Raw genomic sequence first — 21,090 nt, forward strand, 5'->3', positions numbered from 1 at the left:
CCATTTATTAAGGACAATATTTAAAACTCGGCAAGCCAGGAGAAGCAACCGACCCTCCGTGCTTGAAGCTTTCTTTCGTCTGGGCGTCCGCCCTCAGCTCTTTCCGCGCTCGCCTGCAGCAGCCCGGCCCGTGGGGAGTGGGCGGTGGGTGGGGGTAAGGGTGGGGTGGGGGTCCGGGGATGCTCCCTCTACGAGAGAATTGGGTAAACATGGCGACCGCGGCGCCCATTTGCACACGCTACACAAATGCATCGCATTCCCGGTTGTTTGCAGAAAATTTACAGCTGAGTAATAAAAGTTTACGATCGACTCACAAGTTGGATTGGCCACAAGAAGTCATGTGGATTCCATCCATGAACGTGAACTTTTTATTGTGGTTTGTCCGTTCCGAGCGCTCCGCAGAACAGTCCTCCCTGTAAGAGCCTAACCATTGCCAGGGAAACCTGCGCTGGGCGCTCCCTTCATTAGCAGTTTTTTTTTAATTAATCTGATTAATAATTATTTTCCCTCCATTTAATTTTTTTTTCTTCCCAGGTGGAGTTGCCGAAGCTGGGGGCAGCTGCGGAGGGCGGGGACCGGAGGGGAGAGACAGAAGTTGAGGGCATCTCTCTCTCCCTTCCCGACCCTCTGGCCCCCAAGGGGCAGGAGGAATGCAGGAGCAGGAGTTGAGCTAGGGAGCTGCAGATGCCTCCGCCCCTCCCCTCTCCCAGGCTCTGTCTCCTGCCCCCTTCTTGCAACTCTCCTTAATTTTGTTTGGCTTTTGGATGATTATAATTATTTTTATTTTTGAATTTATATAAAGTATATGTGTGTGTGTGGAGCTGAGACAGGCTCGGCCGCGGCAAAGAATGAGGGAAGACGAGAAAGAGTGGGAGAGAGAGAGGCAGAGAGAGAGGGAGAGAGGGAGAGTGACAGCAGCGCTCGGTAAGTGTTTCCTTATTGGTTCAAATATGTAACTAATGGTCCGTAGCTGGGTGGCGGTTTCAAGATAAGGACAGCAGCGGCTTGTCTTGGTTAGGGAGTAGAGGAGGATGGCGAGAGGGTGGGCGCGTAGGTAGTAATGGGGAGGAAAAGTAGGGGGTGGGAGAGAAATGGGGTTAAACTGGAATACTGGTAACTGGTAGTGGGGCGATTGTGTTGTCCTGTTGTCACTGTGTGCCAAGTTGGGGGTGGAGGGGCAAGGGAACAGCACCTGTGGGGCTCAAGCTGGCGGTCTAGGGCGCCAGCTTTTACTGCCCACTGTGTCAGTACCTGCTTATTATAGATCTTCGGGTCTCGGCTAATGGAACTGGGTCGGAGGAGAACTGGAAGCTCAAGCTCCAGGCGGGAGAGAGAACCTAGAGGCTGTACCCATTGCCCCCTAAGCAAAGTCAGCCCCCCAACCCCCAAACAAACTTTCCAGCGTCCCCTCCCTGTCTGGCAGCCTCCTCCCTCCCAGAAAGCGCGACTCCTAGAGCTCACACATGCGCAGTGTGGGCCCAGGGCCGGGCCGCCGAGCAGGAAGCGGGCGCATCTAGGCTGCCGGCGGGGCCTGTTAATTGGCAATTAGGGGGGGAGGCTGGTGGCTGGTGCGCGTCAGCCGAGAGGAAAGCGTCTGCCCACCCCCTGCTCCCGCCCCCACTCGGGCGGATGGAAGGGTGGGGGGTGCCCTGCGTTGGGTAGAGGGGGGAGGGGGGGGGTGGGGGATGCAGTACTCAAAAGCCATCTTGTGCTTGGAGAAAGAGGCCTACCGGCTTTCCCTTCCCGGGTCCGGCGCGCCTCACCCCCAACCGCTGCCATCCCAGCCGGGATGCCCACTGGACCGGGATGCCCGCTCGCCACGCATGGCTGCTCTAGGCTAGGACCTGCCCCGCCTAGGGCAGAGGTGGGGAAGGCCCTAAGCTGGGCGGGGACAGGCCCCGTCCTCCTGGCAGGGTCTCCTAGGTGCTGTGGAGGCAGTGAGGATTCCGGGGGCTGCTGGCTTATGGGGTAGGGGCGTCAGCCTGGGGCGGCGGGAGAGTCCTGGGCACTCGGGATCTCTCTAATAATTGGTGCTAATGGCCTGTTGTATAGTCTTAACCCGACGCATATGGTTTCATAACACAGTGGCTTAATTTCTTCCAAATGTACATGGCCCTGAATGTGTTGCAGTTTGATATATGACCCCGGCCCGGGTCCGAGGCTCCAAGGCGGCCCCTATAAGTGTGAATTTCTGTTTATAAAGGGCGACGCACACGCAAACGCCTACACACCCAGGCAGACACACCCGGAGGCGTAGGGGAGCATATTCCAGACGAGGTCCTAGAGAGCCTGGGGGCCAGACTCACCTTCAATCTAAGCCAAGACACCCCCCCACCCCCACCCTCTCCCAGAGGCGCGACTGGGATTCTGCGCCAAGTCCCAGTGGGGGAGGGGATCGCTCCACGATTTCCTGTTTAAACCCTGACCCGTCGCCTGTGGGGGGGGCCGGGGGAGGGGGAAGAAACCTGTTTTTATCACATTCTTTAAAATACAGTTTGCATTCAGATCAAACCGCTTGGGCCCGAGCTGACGGTGAATTTTATCTCCCCTCCCCCCACAACCGCCTTCCCTTCCTTTTCTGCCCCCCCAAAAATTCCCCTTTCGCAGCCAACATAAAGGCCTCTGAGGTATTCTCCCGGGGGAAGAAATGGCATTTTCTCTCCCCCTCCCCCCCTCAGTAGGACTTGTGTGTCGGCAGAGGCGTCTGACGAGGGGCTAATTTCGCGTTCCTTGTTTACGATCGAGAAAAACGCTTGGCTCTCCCCAAATGGGCCCAGCCCGCCGCCTGCTCCGGCTGCCGCGCGCTCTCCCGCCGCTCAGGCACGGCCCAGGGGCTGACGCCCCGGAGATCCAGCCTGCGGCAGGCGGGAACCCGGAGTCTGTGGGACCTGAAAAGGGCAAAGGGAGTGCGGTGGGACACTGGAGGGGCCCGAGAGGCCCGAAAAAGGGAGCTTTTCTCCTGGCGTAATGTGGGAATCGCCTACCGGTGAGGCCTCTATTTCTCTCTTTCGCCTGTATTTTGTCTGCCCCCGCCCCTGTGGATGGCCGCTGATGGGGGTGGGGTGGGGGTGGGAACACAAGTGTCCTTTGTCCGTCCCCGAAAGAAAACCTTTTCCAGAGAAGGCCATTCAGGCCAGTGGAGATTCACCTGGAATATTAGAAGGGCCCCCTCCCACCCGAGAGGCGGGCCTGGGCGAGGCTAGGGTGTTTATCTCAATCCTGGAACGACCTGAGTGTGTCCACAGTGAGATTTGGGGGTGCTAGAGTTCGAGGTTGGCCGCTTAACAGCACCATCCTGAGGTGTCTTTATATAATATTTTAATTGATTTTCTGTTCCTTCCTGGCTAGAGCCCTGCAGCTCCCCCACCCCCATCCTATGCCCCTCACCCCTAGACCCATCCTCACAAGACAGAGGCAAGGAGAGAAGGCAGAGCAGCAGCGACCGGCCCTCTGTTTTCATTTTCCACCCTGGCCAGGGGATAAACTGGACCCCAGTGGACTCCAACACCAACTCTCTGCTTCCCAGTTACTTTCGATTTTCTTTCCCTTCTCCTTCTTTCTCTCCTTCTCTGGCATTCAAACAGAAGCACAAGAGGATCCACCAGTGGCAGCTCTCAGCCTCCTTGCAGGCCACATTCCCTGCTGACCTGGTCCTTACTGCAGGATAGCCCTTCCGTGATTATCTAATAAGAGCCAGGGTGGCTGAGAATAGAATCTGGCTCAAGGACTCTGCACACCCCAGGCAGAGACACTGAATCTGTGGGTCAGGGCCTGGCAACATTCCTTGAAGCCTCCGGCTCTGAGCCCACTCTTTGGGCACCCTTAGGCCTGCCGGCTCTCCTTATAAGGGGCTTTGTCAGCCCTGCCATCCGCTGTATTTCACCTGCAGGTTCCTAGCTAAGGAGAAATGGGCAGAGCAAACCCTTTCTCTCCCTGGTCTGACAGTTGTGATCCCGACAGAATGCAACCTTGTTTAGAGAAGGCGACCTTGTTGGGTTGGCTGTTGTGTTCTGAAACCAGGCTTGGGAGTGTTATGTATTTATTATATACAGGCTCAAATGTACAGACTCAGGCTTATGCATGAATATATACAGACTCATATTTCCTTGGTGGTTAATTGTATATTACCATGCCTATATTCGCTCAAACACCATTTTATGTGCATGCAAAATTTTGTTAACCCTCACTAGATGAGAATGGGCTCATGGAGGCACCGGGTGCACTGAGCAGGCCCTCTGTGCATGCTCTGCTGGAAATATGTGTGCACTGGAATCGGAGTATGCAGGTTCCAGTAACCAATGGATGCCATAAAGGCTTTCTCAGACTTTATTGCTTTTGTTGCCTAAGCAGCTGGACTGGGGAAATACTAAATCCCTTCTGCTTTCTCTCCACACCTTCTAGCACACTCTCCCAACTTACAAAGTATTTTACAAGGGAGACCAGTTGTCTTGAAATTGAGTTCTGCGGGACTCTTTTCACGGGCGTGGTGGGTCTGCAAGCAGTTCTGAGTAGACAGGGACCTGGCACTGGAAGCCTCCCTGGGGCAATGAAGGGATAAGAGTGGTTAATAAGGTGGCCTCTAGACAGTGGTCTGGGGCGGCTGCTGGCCAGGGTGCTTGGAGAAGCTGGTGGAAAAGGCAAACCAGAAGGGGTAGGGATGCAGTGAATATGTTTCTCCCCCTGCTTGCCCCAGCCGGCCACTCACCCCGCCCCAGCCCAATTTGCCTGCATCCATGGTGGTGGATTGGGAGTTCTCCAAGTTCCCCCAAATACCCAGATCTGGTTGCTGGATGAACTGCATTTTAATCCTCGTCAATATCTGAGCCAGGGCGAGACCTGGTCAGGGAGAAGACTGGTCCGAGCAGCATGGGAGAGGACGCTGGGACCGCCGCCTGTGGCCTAGAGCACTGAGTATGGGCTACCGAGGCTGAGAATTAATGGGCCTTCTTTCCCAGCCTTTTTCCCTTCCAGAGACACAAAAAGACAGAGCAGAGGGGAAATATCAATGTCAGTGGAAAATCCCAAAAAAGAAAGCAGGGACCAGAGTGGGGCTGGAGGGGTTTTCCGCCACTCTCTAGGTGATCGGGTTCCTCCCAAGACTCTTGTCCAGACAGGCTGCACCAAGAGATGTGCAGCTTTCTTCCACCCTTCACGGAGGGCAGCCTTAGGCTTTCTGGGCCTTGCTTACCCCGGGCACTGGGGTGACATTACCTCAGGATTGTGCCCCTCGCCCAGCCCATGGCCTCTGCCATGGTGCCGCTGCTGCTCCTGTTTATTGTGTCTGTGAGTTGTTTACTTGTTTTGTCTGCTGCCACCCTGCGTCAGAAACCCGCCAAACCAGCGAACTCGCCCAGGAGAACAAAGTACAGTGCTATCCCCGAGCTCCCTCCCCTTTCCAGCAACCCCCTCCTGCCCTCACAAGCTCCTTCACTCTCCCTTTCTGAGGGGAAGCAGCAGAAATAGTCTTAAAACAGGGCAGCTGTTTATAGGGTCAGGGGAATTATGGGGACACCATAAACCTCCGGGTGTCCCTGTGGTGGAGAGACTTCTGAGCAGCCCGTCCCTTGCCTAGGCTTTTCTTCCTTTCCCTGGTAACCACTTGGTTAAGGGGGCCACACTCACTGAGAAAGTTGAGCCCACCCCCGTCAACCCAGTCCCCCACTACCCCACTTCTTTTTGCAGGAGTTTCCCTGAGACCGGGTTGTTGGGTTTTAAATCAGAGTAATGCTAGTGAATTCATAAAGCTAGATATAGCATGTCATTCTCCTCCCACACTCCCTTCTCCTCAGCCCCCCAAAATTGCAGTGAATTTAAGCAAATCCTACAAAATTAAATTGCCCCTTTGCTAAAGATCCTATATGTTTCCAATCTCGCCAGGTGTAGAGTCAGATAGTTGGCTTTTGGCCTTTAATTTTGCTCCTGGCTATTAAATTTAAAAGAGTATCATTCAAGTAAGTAATATTCTCGTTTCTAAAATTAATTTTCCCCTCCCAGTCTCTCTCTGTCTCTGTTTTTGCCAGCACAGATTAAATGGTTCTTTCAGATCTGCAAACAATAAAGGATAAAATTATTTATAGGGAAATGAGGGTGCTGTTTTATTGTTGGCTTATTGTTCCAGAACATAACAACATTTTATTTTCAAGCAGGAGAAGCTAGACCAGGGGGAGAAAAAGGGGGAAAGGAAAAAAACATGAAGGGAGGGCGGGAACCCACACACAAAACTCCTGCCATGTATAACTGGTAGGACATTTACAATTTCTATATGACAACTCACTGTGACATCATAAATACCGAGTTCTTGAATTTTATAATTCTCATGAATCTCTCAAATAGGTCCAAGCAATGCTTCATGTGGAGGGGTATAGAAGAAGCCAGGAGGCTGGGGATCCCTTGACCCAGTGCAGAGCAGCACATCCCCTATTGTGGCTTCTTCTTCATGGGACATCCTCTTGAGGCCCTATTCTGGGGGCTGAAAATATTCTGGATATTCTGGATTTTAATTTTTCTCCTGGGCCAAGCAGGGCCACTTGCTTTGTCCCCCTCAAGTGTCCCTAGGCATCTAAGCTTTCTCCCCATTCCCAGCTCAGAGAGCTATGTCCCCAGGCTCTCCCCAAGCCCCCTCCTGAGCTGATACTCAGCTGCTTGGAATAGAGGTGGGAGGCTTGGGCGCCAGCCCCCAAAAAGCCAGAAATGATTTTTTCCAGATGGAGCTGGAAGGGGGCTCAGGGTTGAGCGTGATGGGGTAGAGATGTTTGGGACCTATTTTACGTTAACCTTAAGTCAGAGAAGTGAATTGAGAAGCCAAACAAATGCCGATGTGAGAGTTTGTGTCTGCTGATGGTAGCAGCAATAAGTGAAGTGCTGGTTAGGAAAGGTCAGGCAGAAATCTGGAAAGAAAGAGGGAGAGGAAATGTGACATGAGTTAGCAGAGCCCCTCCATATACCTTTCTTCTCCGTTTAATTGCAATAAAGCAAAAGTAGCTCGGGTAGCCTCTCAACCTCAGCTTAAAAGAGGAGTCACCAGCGCAGGCCTCGGAGGTATTTGGGGGCAGTTCTCAGCAGCTTAACATGCTCAATCTGGCCTCTTCCTCCTTTCCTCCTCCCTGCTGATTCCCCAGCTCCCTTCAACTGGTCAGCCCGGGCCCTGTCCCCAAAATATTAGCACCCCAAAATGGAATCAATTTCTGCGTTAGATGTGTCAAATTTCACTTCTCTCCATGCCTAAACTTTGAAAGGAGGAGTGTTCCTTTTTGGAATGTGGTGTGTGTAGGGGGGGCAGGTATGTGTTCAGACAGCTTCTCCCATCAGATCTATGGGAAACTGAAGCCCCTTAGGTGAGCCATGCTTTAGTGTTCCCAAGCAGCATTCCCTGCATTCAGGTTCTCTGGCAGACCAGGAGGCTGTCTTTGCGATCTGATCCTTTGACTAGGAGTTCCATGGAGATCAAAGGAGCTTATTTATACACAAAACACCAGGCATTTGGAGTAGAATTTATTTTTAATTTCTAAATAAAAAAGTCTAATAATAGACCAATCGGGCCAACTAAGCAGTCGCTCTAGAACAGCAAAGCCTTAACCAAATAGTGTGATTGTGAGGGGAGCTGAGCAATTACTGAAACTCGGCTTTCTCCGTACGTAACAGGGATTTTAACCCTCGTCCAGTGGCACAAAAGGGGCCGGCGGGGCAACCGCTCTTCTCGTGCTCAGAAAAGTGAGAATTGGGGGTGGTGGGGGCAGGGTCAGGCAGCTACGGTCGCGTCCAGGCAGCTGAGCACCCAGGCCAAGCGCTGAGGCGGAGCACTGAGTCCTGCGGCTCCAGTGCTTGGGTCCCTGAGCAGCCTCCGCAGGCACCGAGCTGTAGTTGCGGCGCAGCAGCCAGGAACGGAGTATGTGTATCTGTGTGCGAGGATGGGTGAGTCACAAACATCCGCGCAGAGTTGGGGGATCTGGGGAGAGAGAGGAAACAGAGAGAACACAACTCAGGAGGACCTCTGGAAAATATTGTCCCCTAATAAAAATTCCAGATCTCATCCCGTTCACTTCAAATATCCCTCCCTAAGAAATTAATATATTTCCCAGAGCTGAGTGGAACGCAAAAGTCAGCAAGGTGAGGCCTGCCCACGAACCTCTTCAGGCTGGGTCCAGTCCCACCCACCCTTTCCCCAGTTCAAAGCTCACAGGCCCCCAGGCTTTCCCTGGCCTAAAGCGGAGTAAGGCTGGAGTGGTAGCTTTTAACTTGCCTAGGGAAATTCCCAAGTGCCCAGGCTGCAATGCCACCCTTATCCTTGGGGACTCCAGGCCAGTGACTGCACCCCACTCAGGTCCAAGGCGCAGGCAGTAAATTTCTCTCCTATAATTAGCGCTATCAAAAGCATGTGTTTTGCACTGGGGAGGACTGGAGAAGCAAGTGGCAACTTTTCCCCTGTATTCTTTTTGTGTGTTTTTTGAATTCTGTTTTTGAATCCACTAATTAAAGCCTCTCTGAAAGTGAAAATCTGCTCTTGACACCAAGCCCCTTCCGAATGCCTGATTTGGGAGGCCAAGGGGCCAGAGCAGCAGCAAGGAGACCTGCAAGCCTGATGGAGTTGGGGGGGGGGGGGTAGTGTTCTCTGATTTCTCTAGGCTCGTTTTATAGAAACAAAGAACAAGTTCTCTCCCCTCCTTCCCAAGACTTGTGCATATTTACAGAGCACAACTGCAGTTTTAATAAAACATCTGTTCTTGCTTCTGCTGATGAGTTTCCGTAATTGTTTTCAGACAAATTTAACAGGAAAATATAAATATATTTAGAAAACTCTAAGTCCTAACTTTCCCCCTATAGACAGCCATTCTTTTGCCAAAAAAATAAAAAATAAAATTAACATGAAATGGGAAAAGGAAAATATAATCCAATGGAGGGAAGATCGGGCTCATCCGACCTGCTCTCCCCCCTTGGAGCGAATCCTTTCAGCAAATTTCAGCTACATAATTAAAGATCTAAGAGAAAGAAGAGGGCTTCTTTCCTCAGGAATGAAAGGTAATGGAGGGGAGTGTGTTGAAAATTAATTTTGCCAAAAGTTTTTAAGCAGTGGAGGAATTTATTTGTATTTCTGTTTCCCCTTCTCTCCCCCTTCCAGCATTTCTGCCTTTTTCACCCAGCAGCTGGTTTCTGTTCATTATAAATTGGCGAGACCTTTCAGTCTCTGCCCTCTGTTTAGGAACGTCATAAAACACTTAACTTTCCGGGGCTGAGGCTCACATTCTGCTTCTCAGGTCGCCAATCCCCCTGAGCCCACCGCCTTTAGGCCCCAATAGAGAATCTCCCCAACTTTGGGGCCCCTTTCCTCTCCAGACATGGTTGAGGAGGGGCTCAAGGAAACCTAGGCATCCTTGCTGGGGGCTGTAGTCCATGCTGCCCCGGAACCCCCTTCTTTCTTCCAAGGTCCTTCCCTCCCCCACCCAGACATAAAAGAGATTTTTTAATACATAGAAAATCAACACTCACTGAAAGCGAAACCTCATTAAGACATCCTATCTTCCATCATTCAATTTGTTGTACATTGCAACAATTTAATATCTTGAAGGAAATATCACTGACATGATTTATTCCTCTAGCAATCTCTCTCTGAAACTGGGGTGGGGGGGACGGAGTTGCTCTCTCTTCCGGCCTCTTCTACTTGTTACACCATTACCCTCAGGGCAGAAAGGAGGCTGGGAACTCTGAGAGAGGCTACTTGTGTCCAGGGGTGCACTGACTTGTTCCCTAGCTCAGCCCCCAGAGTACTCCTGCCTTGTTGTCTCTCCCCCACCTCTTGCCCTCCAGGGGGCCTAAAACCTCAGCCAGCTGTTAGAAACCTCTGCTCAGGCATGCCATGAATTCGAGGACAGCTGGATTATAGGGCAAAAAGCAACTCACATTGGTGTCTATGTTTGTGTACCTGCCAAGTCACCCCAAAACGAGACAACTCATCTAAAAAAATTTTTTCTTAATTTAAAAATCCTCCTCTACCCTTTCCCCTTCATTTCCTTGGTGAGAAGAAAGTGTGGTCTAGGAGGAGGAACCTTTATAATTATAGGAGTCTTTCCCCTTCCCTTCCAAATACCGACAAATTTCTGTCCTTTCTATGGGATTGGGGCTGTATTTTTAAAAACCAACACATATTGTCTGACAGGAAGACTCTTCAACCCCCTAACGAGGTTCATGTATTAACTAACGTGTTGTCTCCACCAGCTCCTGCACACTGTCTGCTTTTGGGTTCGAAACTTTATTTTTCCCTCCTAGCGACACTCCAGGGAAACCTTAACGTTACAGAAGATGAATAAACGAGTTTTTTTCTCAGCATAGTCCCGTTTATGGCTTTATTGCTACCCATTGATTACTCCGCTTTGTTACACAGAAGGAAAAGATCATAAAATCCCGCGACATCCGGGTTCTTGTTATAACCAGTTTTTCCCCCCCCAACTCACCCAAAAATGGTGGGGGTGGGGGAGAATATGAGCTTTCACTGCTCCCTGCACACTCCCCACTACCCCTCTTTGTCAACTCAAAGCATTTTCAGCCTATATCACGATATCAAATTAAGTTTGGACTAATCAGGAGAAAACCCCCATCTGCACACTTTCCGCTGTTTCAGTTCGCCTACTGCGGCTCTCTCAGAAGCCTCGGATTCAGCGGCCTTTTCGTAACCATCTCTTCCTTTTTTTTTTTTAGCCTCAAGATGGGGGAAAAAATGGGGGTTGAGGCTGCTGAGAGGCCCATCCCCACCAGGGGTGATGGCACTTGGGTGAGAGCTCCTCAGAACCCCTTTCTGAAGTCTCCAAGCCTCATAGCTCAGGTCCAGGGGCGCCTCCACTGGCGGTGCCCTGAGTCTGGAGGGGGCAGGGGCTTCTGACCAAGGCAGGGGCTTGAGCTTGCAGGAAGCCAACTGTCCATCAGAGCCCCACCAGCCTTCTCTTTCTGGCTGGATCCTATGTGAATTACCCCACCGGCCCTCACTGGCTCCAAATCATAAATTCTCACCAACATAAACAGGAGTTGATGTCTCTAGAAAGATTCTCAGAGTTTTCGTTCTTCCTTTCTCTCTCTCTCTCTCTCTCTCTCTCTCTCTCTCTCTCTCTGTCTCTCCCCCTCTGGTGCCACCTCCCTACATTTTACTTCTTTTTTCTCCTTTTTCTATTGCATTTTTATACATTTGCCCTTTTAGGCAGAAATGCTGGAAGAGTTTTCCCAAAAGAGGGGTCCTGAGGAGGAGGAGGCAGAAGGGAACCAGGAAGCAAAGGAGAGCAGATGCGTGGCCCGTTTGCCCACTTCAGCTCTGCCACTGTACCCCGAAGTCTTGCCCCTTTAGACCTAGTTGTTCCCCACATCCCTCCTACATTCAAGACTCTCAGCCACACTCTACTTACTCAGGGGAACAGGTTTTATGAAATTTCTTTCTACTTTTGATTTTTTTTTAATTATTGGAGAAAAAAATACTAGTTTAGTGATGGGACTCACTCCATGGAGTGTCAAACCAGGATTTCCTGCAGGATTTCTGGGGACTCCCTCCTGTGCTGGGAGGGAGTTCCTCCTTCCTCCAATGGAGAAATCAGGATGTAATTTTACAAGGGGGCAGATATAAAAGATGAAACCAGATTGAAAATACAGGGATTTATCTAGCCCTGGCTCTAGCCACAGCACAGCAAAGTTAACTGGGGCTAAGAGATTTCCTGGGAGTACAGCTCTCCTTACCTAAGTCCCAAGGCCCTGCTCAGGGACGTGCACCCCTCTTTCACCACCAAACCAGTTCCCCTACATACATATTTTTAAAAGAAATCCAAGTCTTACTTTCAAAGCACACACTTAGTCTCAACTAGGGAATCAACAGAAGCAGAAGCGATTTTTTTCCCCCTTCTTGACATCTGGCTTGCGATTGGCTGGGAGGGGGTCAGCTGACTTTGTCATTTTGTCTGTCCTGGATTGGAGCCGTCCCTATAACCATCTAGTTCCGAGTACAAACTGGAGACAGAAATAAATATTAAAGAAATCATAGCCCGACCAGGTAAAGGCAAAGGGATGAATTCCTACTTCACTAACCCTTCCTTATCCTGCCACCTCGCCGGGGGCCAGGACGTCCTCCCCAACGTCGCCCTCAATTCCACCGCCTATGATCCAGTGAGGCATTTCTCGACCTATGGAGCAGCCGTTGCCCAGAACCGGATCTACTCGACTCCCTTTTATTCGCCACAGGAGAATGTCGTGTTCAGTTCCAGCCGGGGGCCGTATGACTATGGATCTAATTCCTTTTACCAGGAGAAAGACATGCTCTCAAACTGCAGACAAAACACCTTAGGACATAACACACAGACCTCAATCGCTCAGGATTTTAGTTCTGAGCAGGGCAGGACTGCGCCCCAGGACCAGAAAGCCAGTATCCAGATTTACCCCTGGATGCAGCGAATGAATTCGCACAGTGGTGAGTTTTACAGCTCCGAGATATAAATTAAATAAACTGAACTGGCTTTATGACCGGCTTCCCTAGAAGAACGGGCGGAGAGAGTTTTTTATGGCCCCATAAAAACAATCACGCTCGTCTCCTTGCCGAGACAGGGCCCCCTCTTCTGCCCCCTCAGCTTGCCTCCCGCTCGCTTGCAGGAGCCTGGCCCCCTTGGCCCCTGACGGATTGGAGGTCTCCAAGACAAGCTGAGGGGGCAGGAACAGGGCAGGGGATGAAGGGAGGGAGCAGAAGATGGGGGAGCCCCCCAAAGCGGAATCAGTCTGAGGAGAAGGGAGGGGGAGAGGAGAGGCAGAGAAGTGGGGAGAAGTTTCCAAGAAACTAGGATACTTGGGGAGATGGTGGAGCCCAGTCCTTGAGAAAGGGGGCCCTCATCCCCATTATCTGGGATTTTTCAAAAATCAGCTTTTAGACTTGCAGCTTTCCGTTTGCATTTTGCCCCGCCCCCCCACCCACCCCACACACCTTTCTTTGGGACACACACGTCCCACCTATGGGAGGTCTGAACGAAGTTGGGGTCCTGGCTGTACCCCCAGTGGGGGTGGGGCAGGGCAAACGGGAAAAGGCTAGAGCCCTAATGGGGCTGCGAGCTGCTGGCCAGGTTGGGAGGGTCAGGACTTTGCTAGGCGAAATAGTCTGCAGAGGACGCCTTGCTGATTGCTTTTAGTGTGTTTTGTGCCCGGATCTTTAGGGGTCGGCTACGGAGCGGACCGGAGGCGCGGCCGCCAGATCTACTCGCGGTACCAGACCCTGGAACTGGAGAAGGAATTTCACTTCAATCGCTACCTAACGCGGCGCCGGCGCATCGAGATCGCCAACGCGCTTTGCCTGACCGAGCGACAGATCAAAATCTGGTTCCAGAACCGCCGGATGAAATGGAAAAAAGAATCCAATCTCACGTCCACTCTCTCGGGGGGCGGCGGAGGGGCCACCGCCGACAGCCTGGGCGGAAAAGAGGAAAAGCGAGAAGAAACAGAAGAGGAGAAGCAGAAAGAGTGACTAGGACTGTCCCTGCCACCCCTCTCTCCCTTTCTCCCTCGCTCCTCCCCTAATCACACACTCTGTATTTATCACTGGCACAATTGATGTGTTTTGATTCCCTAAAACAAAATTAGGGAGCCAAACGTGGACCTGAAAGTCAGCTCTGGACCCCCTCCCTCACCGCACAACTCTCTTTCACCACGCGCCTCCTCCTCCTCGCTCCCTTGCTAGCTCCTTCGCGGCTTGTCTGCAGGCCCCTTTCCCCGTCCAGGCCTTGGGGGCTCGGATCCTGAACTCAGACTCTACAGATTGCCCTCCAAGTGAGGACTTGGCTCCCCCAACTCCCTCGACGCCCCCACCCCCGCACCCCGTGCAGAGGGCCGGCACCCGGGCCTGGGGCCTCTGCTTCGGGCCTCAGGGCCCGGCTTGGCAGCCGGGGAGGGCCAGAGGCCCAAGGAGGGCGCGCCTTGGCTCCACACCAACCCCCAGGGCCTCCCCACGGTCCCTGCCCAGCCCCTCTGCCCCAGCAAATGCCCAGCCCAGCCAAATTGTATTTAAAGAATCCTGGGGGTCATTATGGCATTTTACAAACTGTGACCGTTTCTGTGTGAATATTTTTAGCTGTATTTGTGGTCTCTGTATTTATATTTATGTTTAGCACCGTCAGTGTTCCTATTCCATTTCAAAAAGGAAAAAAAAAAGAGGGAAAATTACAAAAAGAGAGAAAAAAAGTGAATGACGTTTGTTTAGCCAGTAGGATAAAATAAATAAATAAATAAATCCCCTCGTGTTACCCTCCTGTATAAATCCAACCTCTGGGTCCGTTCTCGAATATTTAATAAAACTGATACTATTTTTAAAAGTTTATACCGGGAATTCTGTTAATTCGCTCGCCCGCCGGCCTCGGGATGAGAGCTGGAGCAGGCTCCAAGCGCTCCCGCGCCTGCCCGCCGCCTGCAAGCCCACAGCCCTCTGCACTCGCCATCCCCGGAGCCCAGGCGCCCGGCCCCGGCCTTCTGTTGGTTCTCGCGATCGCACTGAGGGCCTGGGAGGCCTCTCTGAGCTCCCTGCGCGGAGCAACACACACACCCTGCGGCAAAAAGGCCGCGTAGGATTTTGTTCCGGGGGGATCCCGGAGCAGTCGGCTTGGGCACCGGCCCCACGCAGGCCTTTCTTCCTGTCTGTGGCAGCCGGGATCCTCGGCGTCCGAACCCCGAGGCGCCCCGAAAGACCAGTAAAGAAGCACTATCCAGGCACCAGGGTCTCCTCCGCCCACTCCCGGGAGTTGGAGGCGGGGGGCGCCGTGAGAGCAAGCCCCAGGCCCGCGCCAAGCCGGCTGTTGCGAAACGTGGCGGAGGCGGAGAGCGGAGGGAAAGAGAAGATCGCGGGACTGGAGCCCTGTCGGCAGGGATTGCGCGATTCAAGGACATCTTGAGAGAGAAAGCCTGGAAACTGAGCTCTCGCCGGTTCTGGGACTCCTGACGTGGCCGGGACAAAATTCCTTCTTCATTACAGCTCCAGCCGGGCTGGTTCCTTACTCTTCTCTCCTCAAACGGGTGAAGAGGCGGGTGAGGAGCGCAGCCGGACCCTAACCATTTATCAACCCTGGCCTTCTTTCTCCAAGCCTGACCAGAGAAACCTGAGTGGGCCTACGGGGAGAGGTGTTGAGGGGCGTCTCCGGAGGGAAAAAATCCGCCAGAGTTTTCCAGGCCCTTCATATTCCCTCCAGCACCCCCACCCTCGCCTCCAGCGCCTCCACCAGTGAGGAGGGGGCCTTCTGGCAGGGGCGGAGATTTCCTGGGAAGAAGCAGGCGGGAAAGTATGAGATTTGGGGCTACTGGGGAAGAGGATGGGGCCGAATGGCTGCAGATACCCTGAGAAGGCTACCCAGGCGCCTGCCCTGCCCACCTCCCAGTCCGCCCCATTCCTCTTGGTAGCTCAGAAATTGCTCTCCTGTGGATCTTACGGATTCAGGTCCATGGAAAGCCTGGCCCAGAGACCTTTTCTCCAAAGGTCACAAAACGGGCCTTTTCCTCTGCCATGCTCACGTAATATTTGTGGAGGCTTCAATCTTGCTTCTCCATGCCCTCAATTAACATCTATTTTCTGTCTAAAGCCTCTGGCATAGGTACCACATAAGGATCGCACACAGGGAGACAGAGCAGTCTTCTAGACCATTGTCTGCTCTGTCCGTGTCCACGCACACACTTAAAAATTGCCTTGTTGCCACTCTGGGGACCGTAGCATGGTGAGGTCTAGCCAACTCCACCTGGCTCCTCACCTCCAGATCCATCCCAGACAGCCCGGAGCACCCTCAGCTTCATGACCCCACTATCTTGTTCTGACCACTCAGGATCCCTCCTCCTGGGCGTCCTGTCTACCTCTCCAGAGGCTAATTCTACTTTCTCTTGCTGATAGGCACCTCTTCAGCAGTAGTGGGGCCTTAGGGCCTGCGAGGGACTTCTACCTTTGGTTTAGGGAACCTAAGTTAAACCCCTAAGGGTCTCCAGCCTGGACATGGGCCACCCTACCTAACTAAATCTCCTTTCCTCAGCCATTTTTGAAGATTGGAAGACCCTGGCGTTTGGGAGAACGGGGCTATTCATTACAAAAAGCACTCTGTGCATTATAGGTGGGGCCTCATCTTTTCCCAATTTTAAATAGAATTTAAAAGGCTAGCTCAGAGGTTGCTCCAACAACCAGCTTCTCCTTCACAGTGTAGGAAATTCAGCTACCGGAAAGCAAGCTGGTGCTCCAGGATGCAATTCCCCCATATAGGCACCAGGTGTCGCTGTGGGCTTGTTGTCCCGGCTACCCCCAATTCCAAGAACCATTTTTTTTCCTCCCCCTTCCTTCTTTCTCACTCCCTCTCCCCCTTGGTTGGGCTTTGCCAACATATCGAGATGCGTTTCGCCGGCTTCCATCACTAACCTCCCGGAGGTCATCAAGCCAAATTTATGAGTGGCCGCTCGAGTCACGTGACTCTATTTAAGGCTCCCTTATTTGGGAAGAGCGCATAGGATAAAGAAAGAGATATCTCCACCTATAAATTGTGCACTTTGGAGAACAAAAAACCCCTCAACTTCAAAGAGTCACAAATCACCCTTAATCAAAAAGGGTGCAGAAATTTTTTGGGCCCTCCCCGCCATGAGCTCCTACGTAGCCAATTCATTCTATAAGCAGAGCCCCAATATCCCTGCCTATAACATGCAAACTTGTGGGAACTATGGATCGGCCTCAGAGGTGCAGGCATCCAGGTACTGCTACGGCGGATTGGACTTAAGCATCACTTTCCCACCGCCTGCGCCTTCCAACTCTCTCCACGGGGTAGACATGGCTGCCAACCCCCGGGCTCACCCCGACCGCCCCGCCTGCAGCGCCGCGGCCGCTCCGGGACACGCTCTGGGCAGAGACGAAGCGGCTCCTCTGAACCCCGGGATGTACAGTCAGAAGGCGGCTCGCCCGGCGCTGGAGGAGCGAGCTAAGAGCAGTGGGGAGATCAAAGAGGAGCAGGCGCAGACAGGGCAGCCCTCCGGACTGAGCCAGCCACCGGCCCCGCCACAGATTTACCCGTGGATGACCAAACTGCACATGAGCCACGGTAAACTTTAGGACTTCATTTTGCGCGCTCGGGTCCGCCTGGGTTTTATAGGCCATGCGGGGCAAATAAAGAAAAAAAACCTGCGGCCATAAATTTTACGATCCAGGCATCAATGGCTCGTAAAACTGTCCACTAAAAGGCTTAGAGGCTGTGTGCGCCCAAATTTACGACGACATAATTGGATCATAGGAACAAAACGTGTATAAAAGGCAATATTCAATTTTTGGGGGAGAGGGAGGGAGTTAAAAAAATAGAGGGATCTGTAGGGTGAGGAGCGCGGGGCTCCAGAGCGGGGATCCCCCCGCTGCTCCCTCCCTCCCTCCCCTGCGGAGCCGGCTCCGCCGGCGCTCGCGGCTCCGGAGGATTCCAGCGACTCGGGAGGGGCGGAAGGGGGGTCCCCGGTGCTCGGATCTCGAGGGTGCTTATTGTTCGGTCCGAGCCTGGGTCTCCCTCTTCCCCCCAACCCCCCCTCAGCCCCTCCGGCTGCAGAGAGAAGGCTGCAGTGGAAAGTTTCCTGCCTGGGTGGAGGCGCCTCTCCCGGGGCTGGGCTGGGCCTGCGGCCCGCGGGGCCTGTCTTGCGGCTCTCGCCTCTTCTCCCTCCGGCCGCGGGTGGGGGTCTGGGGCTGGGGTGGGGATGGGGGAACGCTGCACGCTATTCACCCCTTCCTGGCTTGGGGTGGGGTTTATGTTCCAGAGACGGACGGCAAGCGGTCCCGAACCAGTTACACGCGCTACCAGACTCTGGAACTCGAGAAAGAATTCCACTTTAACCGCTACCTCACTCGCCGCAGGCGCATAGAGATCGCCAACAACTTGTGTCTCAATGAGAGACAGATCAAGATCTGGTTCCAGAACCGCAGGATGAAGTGGAAGAAAGATTCCAAAATGAAAAGCAAAGAGGCTCTTTAGACGCAGCGGGGCAGGCCCGCAGAGCGCGCCCCTAGCTGGTTCCGGTCCCTGCGCCTTTCCTTTTCGCCTTTCCTCTCTCTATATTTCGGGGCGGGGGCAGGTGCTGGAGCACTGGGCTCCCGGACCTCACAGACAAAAGCGCTTTTCCTTGGCATTACGCATCCCTACTGACCCAGGGTTCCCGCGGGGCTGCCCGCGCTGCCCCATCTCCCCTCAGCTCGGCTCAACTCGGTACCCGAGGCCCAGGGCAAGCTCCGTAGGGCTTCCCCGGAGGGCTGCGGCGTACAGGCTGGCGCTGAACGAACCTTGGCCTGGGCCGTCTCTCCGACTCTCAGCCTCAGCGCGGCCCTCCTGAGTTAAGGTGGGCCCGGCCCGCGCCACAGGACCCTCGCCCAACCCTCTAGCCTCGCCCTCTCCTTTGTTCCCGGCTGGACGGGTTAGACAGCGCAGGCTGGCGAGAGTCTGGCCCCAGACTCGGGGTGCTTCCTTGTAGCGACTAAACTAGATTTTCACTTATAAATGATTTGCGTATGAAAGGAGAACTTCGGTCTAGGGCCCCCACGGTTGCTCTATGCTTTCCAAACCTTATCTCCACACCCTCTTTCCCCCAAAACCCGGGAACCTCCCCAGCCTGTGCCTGCTGCATGCCCTCTCAGGCCGGCAGCCCCAGCCTGCTAGCTAGCTCAACTATTGGGGTTTCCTGACACTGGACCCCAGCAAGTGGTCCTAGAGGCCCTTTGCTGTCCCATAGTCCCTGCCACGACTTTCTGTGCCCTCCTGACCCATTGCTGTTGTCCAACTATTTATTGACTCTGGGTCCTTCCTGAAACTATATTTTGTCATATCAAATAAAGACGAAGAGAGAACAGGACTAAAGATGCAGTGGCTCCTGTCTGTCTGGGGCATGTATTGGGTAAAATTGTCTAAATGGGCTGTGAGGTGTAGAAGGAGACCCACAAACTTTAAGCCTCGCCTTTAAAACATTTTCTAGCTTCTAGGGGCAGTGAGTAGAGGAAGGTGAAATTGAGTTCCTTTCCTGATCCTTGGCTGCAACAAGAGCCTCTGGGGGAAGAGAAGGGCACCTAGGCCTCAGGTACTGGCTTTTTCCATGCTGTGGCTGTCCAAGGCCTTCACACTTCTGCACTCCATGAGGCCTCTGGACTGGCAGCATCCCCCACTGTATGCCAAAGCTCCGGTGCAGGAACCAGTGGCTCCGCCGTGCTCAGCCTCAGGCCCTTCTGGGCTTCTGAAGATCTTTCCTGGGCCTAGGTGGTCCCTGAGAGGCCTTGCTGGACATAGAGGGAGGGCTAAGCCCTCACTCTAGAGACACATTTGGTCCGAGAAGGGCCTCTAGAGGGGGGTGGCATTGCTTGGTAAGGGGCTGTTGGGAGAGTTGGAGGAGGTGTGCTTCAGTATCTAAGATACTGGGGAAGAGGGAGCAGGGAGGGCAATCTGCAGCATGTATCAGCCTGGCAGGAAATGTTCAGACTGTTTCCACCACCTTCTAGGGCCTAGGGCTATGCAGGACAATTAACTGGGAAAGGAGCTGCATAGACCAATGCTGGAGTCACGTCTGTTTGCCATCATTTATCTCAGTCTCTGGGATTTTGTGTGGAGGAGAGGATGGGTTAAAGGTGGGGGTGGGAGGAGGCAGATAATTCAGGTAGTGTCTGAGGCTCAGGTCCTTCTCCAGGTTCCTGGGATGGGCTGGGGGAGGAAGCACTTTACAGTAGAAACAAATGTGGGAAGGGTCCATAAAACTTTACTGCATTTCCTCTCCCACCTCCCACAAGGGGGTGATTTCCCCCCACACTAGGCCCCCCACACTGGTGGGGTGAGGGTCTGGAGCTGGGCTGCAGGAGCAAGCAAGAAGAAAGGGGAGCAGAGAGGCTCTGGGGAGGGGCAAGGGAATATTTATGATTATTAATGCTGATGGTCCTTGGATTTATTATAATTACTAACGTACGCTGCATCCCACTGCCTAAGCTACCCATCAGTCATTTTTTAAAAGACCCAAGAGCCTTTCCTCACCCCATGCTTGGCACATAGGCAGTCTCAACAAATGTTTATTAAACAGTGCCCACAACTGCCACCCTTCCCCTTCGCACTGCACTCAGGCCAGGTTAGGGCGCCTGTTGTCTCTCCTCAACTTGCACACAGCAGTCAACCCAGACCAGCTCTCTCTCTCTCTCTCTCTCTCTCTCTGAAATAAAATGTGTAATTTTCTTCAGGGAGTTATTTTAATTTTTTCTCCATGCTGAGTAAAACTATTGGGCGAGCAGTGAAGCGTGGAGAAGCACTGGCGTCTCCGGTGGGTAACAGTTAACTAAAAAAGAGGCTGTGGTGCCCGCATCCGCCCGCTCCAGCCTCCCAGGCTGCCCAGGCCCTGTGCTTCCTCCCCAGGGGACAGGTGTAACAGCCCGGGGGAAAACCAAGGGCTTTGCCATGGATGGGGGCAACGTTGGTTAGAGCTGCCAGGCAGGGCACACCAGCCCCACCGTGCACTGACTGCCTCCTCCCGGCAGGGTTTGGGCCTTTCCTTCCCTGGAGGAGCTGAAGGTCTGACTCATTTTGGCCAGGCTTGGGTGGACACAGAGTGCCTGCCTGCTCTCCTCCTTCCTGTCACAATCTGCAGGTCTGCCCAGGCCCCAGCCTCGGCTTCTGCGGCATCGGCATCAAGGGCGGCAATCAAGCCAGAGGCCTCGTACCTACTTCCCTACACTGGGGGTGTGTAAGGCCCAGATCCCTGATTTCTCCCTGAACAGGGGCTTCTGCTTTGGAACCTGCGGTAGTTTCCCCACCTGCCAGCCTCCTAGAACATATTTCCAGGTACGAGGGTCTGGCATTGCTCTGGGGGAGTTCATGGAGGGGGCTTCTGGGTTCCAAACAGAGACCATGGAGCCTGCCTATCCACTTTGCCCTGGAACCCACCCCCTCTGGCAGCGAGAAAGAAGGGGAAGAAGCATGACTTACCTTCCCGGGGGAGTGGGAAGAGGGGGGACACGGCCCACTCTGAGCAATTAGAGGAGAGAGGAGGAAAAAATAAAAGGACAAAAATATCAACACGACCTCGAAGGCGACAGGTCCTTATGGAAATAAGTAAGTAAATAAATAAATAAGGATCTAC

At 53.1% G+C, this 21,090-nt stretch overlaps 3 protein-coding genes across 4 annotated transcripts in view; all 3 read left to right on the plus strand.

The window, feature by feature from the left end:
- The first annotated feature begins 362 nt into the window (after window positions 1-362).
- HOXC6 (homeobox C6) lies at window positions 363-14,315 on the plus strand. 2 transcript variants are annotated; one of them, XM_025401732.1, is made up of 3 exons: window positions 363-924; window positions 12,088-12,433; window positions 13,164-14,315. In XM_025401732.1, exons 2-3 carry the CDS (start codon window positions 12,280-12,282, stop codon window positions 13,469-13,471), a joined length of 462 nt encoding a protein of 153 aa, XP_025257517.1. In that variant the 5' UTR covers window positions 363-924; window positions 12,088-12,279; the 3' UTR covers window positions 13,472-14,315. The 2 variants fall into 2 exon arrangements, with proteins under 2 accessions (XP_025257517.1, XP_025257516.1); XM_025401731.1 differs by lacking the exon at window positions 363-924 and having other exon boundaries at window positions 11,876-12,433.
- The window catches only part of HOXC4 (homeobox C4), a 39,071-nt gene continuing 18,343 nt past the window's right edge, over window positions 363-21,090 (plus strand). The window contains exon 1 of the mRNA XM_025401726.1: window positions 363-924. The gene's annotated coding sequence lies outside the window, so the exon portion shown is untranslated. The remainder of the gene's footprint in view (window positions 925-21,090) is intronic.
- HOXC5 (homeobox C5) lies at window positions 16,338-18,839 on the plus strand. Its single transcript, XM_025401734.1, has 2 exons — window positions 16,338-17,054; window positions 17,749-18,839. Exons 1-2 carry the CDS (start codon window positions 16,601-16,603, stop codon window positions 17,961-17,963), a joined length of 669 nt encoding a protein of 222 aa, XP_025257519.1. The 5' UTR covers window positions 16,338-16,600; the 3' UTR covers window positions 17,964-18,839.

The sequence above is a fragment of the Theropithecus gelada genome, chromosome 11 (assembly GCF_003255815.1).
Source record: "Theropithecus gelada isolate Dixy chromosome 11, Tgel_1.0, whole genome shotgun sequence".
In the NCBI taxonomy this organism is placed as follows: Eukaryota; Metazoa; Chordata; class Mammalia; order Primates; family Cercopithecidae; genus Theropithecus; species Theropithecus gelada.

Bases quoted from the DNA above. Each gene is read 5' to 3' on its own strand.
- HOXC6 (XM_025401731.1), top strand. From the start codon at position 12,034: ATGAATTCCTACTTCACTAACCCTTCCTTATCCTGCCACCTCGCCGGG. The intron at 12,434-13,163 runs GTGAGTTTTACA...CCGGATCTTTAG, and splicing joins GCGAATGAATTCGCACAGTG to GGGTCGGCTACGGAGCGGAC.
- HOXC5 (XM_025401734.1), top strand. From the start codon at position 16,601: ATGAGCTCCTACGTAGCCAATTCATTCTATAAGCAGAGCCCCAATATC. The intron at 17,055-17,748 runs GTAAACTTTAGG...TTTATGTTCCAG, and splicing joins CAAACTGCACATGAGCCACG to AGACGGACGGCAAGCGGTCC.